The sequence below is a fragment of the Belonocnema kinseyi genome, chromosome 5, assembly GCF_010883055.1.
Source record: "Belonocnema kinseyi isolate 2016_QV_RU_SX_M_011 chromosome 5, B_treatae_v1, whole genome shotgun sequence".
In the NCBI taxonomy this organism is placed as follows: Eukaryota; Metazoa; Arthropoda; class Insecta; order Hymenoptera; family Cynipidae; genus Belonocnema; species Belonocnema kinseyi.
In genome coordinates this window covers 66,151,168-66,156,826 of record NC_046661.1, presented here as the reverse complement: position 1 = coordinate 66,156,826, position 5,659 = coordinate 66,151,168, and the positions used below count along the sequence as shown (strand labels likewise).

Genomic DNA, 5,659 nt, shown 5'->3' with positions numbered 1-5,659 from the left:
ATACGTATTTTTTATTTGCGTGGGTTAATGTGCGTCGTTCTGTAGGAAAACGGGTTCCTAACCTTACTTTCTTCTGGATCTCATTTCCCTTTAATATCTCAAAAAAATGCTCATAGGCAATTTAATTACATGTAAACGTAATCTTCAGACCCCCTATATTTGAATTATATTGCTATTGTCATAAATATTAATAATAACTTCGTGTAATCTTGAATTTAAATTCGGTGTCCATTTGTCGCGTCTACAATTTATAATCCACAATGACAGTCATTCTCTTCGCCCTAGTAGAAAACGGTAAAGTTTAAATCAATCCTCGCTTCTATTTTTACAAAACGAAGCACTGCAGCAGGCCATTTTTCTTATATTCTAAACTTAATTTTAATTAAACTATACGACATGCTTCTCGCACTGTTTCCCGCGAACTGTCCAGGAACCAGAATGGCGGTTGCATATTCCTGTCTAATATAGTACCACGGTAGAGGGATCCCTCTACGTTGACATCATGAACGCAATTCAGGAACAAATAGGGAGATGTATCTTCCATAAGATCCGCCGAAAGACACTCCCACATTGGCCATAAAAGTACGCAGCTGACGTCATTTGCGGTGAAACGCAAACATGGGACAATGGCAAAACAATTTCACGCAAAGGTAATGCGTTTTTCTCCATCATCCACAAATATCTTTTTGTACACTAATTTTATAAATGAATCTCGTTTTGAGTCATAAGGCAGTCACTGTGCAAACCTTTTTTAGAAAACCTTTCAGATTAAAATGTCTAGCAGACATTTTTATTTTAATACATGTTTTGTGTCCAGGCGTGTAAAATGACTGTTCCTGTCAAATTTCGCGGGACTTTGGCGAATCAAATTATAACTTTTTATTGGTAAAAAATAATATAATACAAGTTCACTAAAAAGGTTAGGTGACACTTGGAACAAACGCAAACAAAAAAAAGCAATGAACACGCGGACCGCGGAATGACGCCATCAGAAAAAGATTAGGGTCAATACACAAACTATACACTTTCTAGAAAATAGTTGACTCTAGCTAGTGATTTATCACAGCGCATTCCGGACTCATGGGACGCCACCCTAAGATATATTCCACTTTGCCAGGATTATTATACGACCTTATAATTGATATTTTCTCTTTAGTATTCATAGATAATGATTGGAAAACTGTTTTGAAATGTTAAATGAATTAAATTGTTTTCATTTCCATAATGTGTTGCATAAAAATAACATTTTTTTTACTACAGAAATTTTTAAAAGTGATCTAGTTCTATTGCTTTCTATGCAAAAACAGGGAGTGATGGGATAACTAGCGCAGCGTTGGAGATATGAGGAACTAATCAACTTAGGACAGTTGTGGGTAGAGTTCTAAATTTCTCGGACATTTAAAATCCGGTCACGTTCTCGGCTTTATAGACGACATATTAAATTGAAAAATAAAAATTAAGTAATATAAAAATATTGGATAAGTATTATTAGGCCTTCAAATATATATGAATGAATTTTTTTATTATATTTGCATTTTACTTGTACAGAATATTAAGTAATGGCTTTTTAAGTATTTAAGTAATATTTAAATTTATATTCAATACGCTAATATTACAATGTTATGTTTTGGAATAATCGGTTATATTGTTTTTTTAAATAGTTTATTTTATAACAAGTTAAAATAGTCTTATGTTCTAATCTAAAGATTTTGAAACATTTGCGAACAAGTTATTTTTGAACTTGAAGCTTTACAACTGGATCATACAAAGAAATAATGACCTCATATGTATGCTAATTGTCCGAAGAACAATTATTTTTTAGAGATAAGAAACTGTAGTCTTAACATGTAGAACAGTCTTATGTTTATAAGAAATCTTTGAAATTCTAAAGCTTAATCTTACATTTTTAAGAATATTATCACTGTTTAAGTTTCATAACTCAAGTACATAGAAGAAATAAGTAGAATATATTTGTACAAAGTACATAATCTCTTTCAAAGATAGGAACTATATAGTCAAGAATATTTTTGCATTTCAAATGCTATAACTCAGTCGCATATAACTAAAAATAATTGTACAAACTACAAGATTCGCTTTTTAAAAGTTTCGAACACATATGTTTAAATTTTCATATATTCCCAAAGAGCACATTCGTCAAAGAAATTCTTGGTCATATTCCCGTGCTCCCGGACATATTCTCGGTCACATAAACTCTTAGAACTCAAGTTGTGGGGTCAAGTTAAGATCTGAAATATGGAGAAATGCACAGGGCTGCCTCTCGGATTGTTGGATCATCTATGTTGCTGGATCATATATGTGTTGGATCATGTACAGAGTTGGAGTGTGACTCATCATGCGCTATTCAGACGCGATCAACAGTCAGAACTTCACAGTTTGTAACTTTGTTAAGAGAAGAGCATTCGGGTTCTGTGAACTGTATCTTTAAACATCATCTATTCGGGAACTTTCGAATATAGTACCGTTGACATATAGGTGATCGGCTCTTAAATACTCACCTGATCCTAGTGTGATCAGTTAAGAATTACTTGCAATCGGGTGTGCGGGATTCTGGTTGTCGCGTTCGATTGCCCCCATTTGTGTCGTTTAGTTAATCCGTGAAACGTCCGTCGTGGTTTGTCGACCGACAGGTATAAGGTGTAATTGCATCGAATTAAAGCATAAAGCCTATCATCTATCCGTAACTTCCAGAAGTCACTACAAGACTACCATGAAGCTGGACGTGTCCGATGTCTTGTACGACAGCTCTAGTGTATCCAGCGATAGTGGAGCATCACAGAGCTCTAGAGTCAGCAATGATTTTCTCTCCACTATCGCTAATTCCTCTACAACAAACAATGTGAGTATTAGAATATTGTACATCGATGTTTTTTGATAATGGCAATAATACAAAATTGGCAATACTTACAGCCTACTCAGGTCTTTTTACACAATACCCTACCGATAGAAATCTCAGAGTATATGCTAAAGATACTCAAGGCTCTGAGAAGCTCTGAGAAATTCTCTGCAGGCACTCAGGTAGGTATATTTAAAGGCCCAGGTAGCTCATTTAAATATACCGGTCACAGAAATAATGTTGGTCAAAACCATACCCCATTCCAACGTCACTTGGGGGCCGGGAAAGCACCCCTGTGACTGTTCACAGAAATAATTTTGGTCAAACCCTTAACCCTTTCCAACATCTCGTGGAGGCGGGAAAGCACCCCTGTGTCTATTCATAGAAATAATGTTGGTCATACCGCTACCCCTTTCGACATCTTGTGGAGGGGGTGGGGGCTGGAAGGCACCCCAGTGACTTCACAGAAATAATTTTGGTAAAAACCCCTACCCCTTTTCAACGTCTCGTGGAGGTTGGCGAGAAAACACCCCTGTGACTGGTCACAGAAACAATGTTGGTCGAACCCTTACCCCTTTTCGACATCTCGTGGAGGGAGGGGGGCTGGAAGGAACTCTTGTGACTAGTAACACAAATAATGCTTGTCAAACCCCTTCCCATGGGGGCGGGAAAGCAGCCCTGTGACTGGTCACAGAAATAATTTTGATCAAACCCGTTACCCCTTTCCAACATCGCGTCACGCCGAACAATTTTGCACCATTTTTTTTCGTTATTCGCCTTTGGGAATAGATATAAATAATTTTCCTGAAGTTTTGACCCTTTCTTACATTTAGGCACAAATTACCAAAATTACCACTGTTTTCTTTCCGGTTTTATGAAAAAACGTGAATCTCCTGGCCGGGCGCAGATCCAGAGAAGGGCGGGGGGGGGGGGGCACAATAATTACCCTCCACTCTGAAGGGGCTGAGGCAGATTTTTTCTTGTTCTTAAAAAATTATTTGTATGAGAAAATCGTTATAACGAGTAAAAACAATTTGAAGTTAAAAACATTAAAAAATGAAAGATTAAAATTTTTTATCGAGCACTTTAAATTAGAAGTAAAATTATTTCAATTTTGAGTAGTTGCAAATGAATAATTGTTCAATTGTTATTTATAGGTAGAACTTTTTTTATTTTAAATCTTTTAAAACATTGTATAAAAGTATATTTTCTTACTAAAAAATCACTTTAAGTATTTCCAGGTACCCCCAAAAAAGATTCATGATCTCGAAATCTTTTCAAATACCCAAAAACCTACCAAATTTTGTAATAAAATCTTTAAAAATCTACATTTTCTTTTAAATATTTTGGAATCTTTACATTATTATTTTTACAGCTTTGGAAATTTCTAAAAATCTTTTTAAATATTCTCTTGAAAAATAATTTTTCAGGATAAAAAATTGTGGTCAATTATTGTAAGGAGTCTAAATAATTTTTTTTTTTATATTTTGAAACCTTTCATAATGCTTGAAAAGCTTCTAAATTTTTTGTTTGAAATCTTAAAAAATCTACATTTTGTTAAAAATTTTTTTGACATCCTTTAAAGTTTCAACTTATTTTTGAACTTATTCAAAACTTCTAAATATCTCTTAAACTTATTCCTATTTTTTCAAATTCATAACTATTCAATTGTTATTATTATTATTATTATTACACCATTAAGCCATTTCCCTTTCGGGGTAGGCGTGACTCACTCGGCAGGGGAAAGGAGTAGTGTGTGGATGGGATAGAGATTTTTCAGATTGATCCAGAATTCTCGTGCTATTTATGTAAATAACACGTTCGTTCCGCAACACTGCTCCGACCCAGGTTGCTGATCAATCTCTCTAGCAATCACCCCAAGCGAAGAACCTCACGAAGCCGTTATGTAAGGATCCCCACTTGGGTCCATTAATAGCCAAGGTCTTTGTTTCAGGCGTCGTTCACTCTACTGACACTCTTTTTATTAATTTATTTATCTAAATTTGCTATTGTTTTGAAATATTCCTAAATATTCTGCTGAAATTAATTTTTCGAAATTAATTTTTTTTTCTAATTTTTCACATATAAATAATTTTTTTTTAAACACAACAATAAAATTAACATTGTGACGTTCTAAGTTTGAGTTTAGCTGTCTGAAATTTTAACGATTCAAGGCTTTATGTATCGAACAATTTAGTTTCGAATTGTTTAGTTTTTAATATTCCATTTTAAATAAACACTAAAACATTGTTGACTTAAGAAATTGCTTTTTTTCTCAATTAAAAATGTTTAAATTGAAAAGGTTAAAAATGGTATATTTTCTACGGAAACCACAGAATGTGTATAAAGTTGCAGTCGGAAGTTTACGTTTGATTAACTACTAAGGCTTTTGAATTGAAGTAGTTCAATTTTTAACGTCAAAATCTGTAAATTGTTTAATTTGAATAGATTTAGAATCGCCCCATAAAATCATTCAATTATTGTTCAGTTTTGAATACACGAACTACAGTTTAATTTTGAAAATCATTAATGAATTTATATTTAGATTTGATCAACTTCAAACGTTTTTTGTCAACAAATTTCAATCGCAAAAGCTTTTAATCTTTTATTAAGTAAGCCTTCAAAACTGCATGTTAAAATTCTTTAAATGGAAAATGTACCCTAAAAAATGAAAATCTAAAACGGAAAATTGTTATGGTAAAAGATTTTAGAATTACACATTGTAAACTTAATGATTTCGTGATTGAAAAAGTTAACAATTACGCTTAGCATTTAAAAAAAAGTTGAAATCAAACTTATTTTAAA

The 5,659-nt window shown here is 33.4% G+C and overlaps 1 protein-coding gene across 1 annotated transcript in view; it reads left to right on the top strand.

Annotated features, from left to right (window-relative positions):
• Positions 1–2,257: 2,257 nt before the first annotated feature.
• Positions 2,258–5,659, top strand: part of LOC117172499 (transcription factor kayak) — a 141,703-nt gene continuing 138,301 nt past the window's right edge. The window contains exon 1 of the mRNA XM_033360499.1: positions 2,258–2,857. Within this exon, the coding sequence (XP_033216390.1) occupies positions 2,729–2,857 (129 nt within the window). The 5' untranslated portion in view covers positions 2,258–2,728. The remainder of the gene's footprint in view (positions 2,858–5,659) is intronic.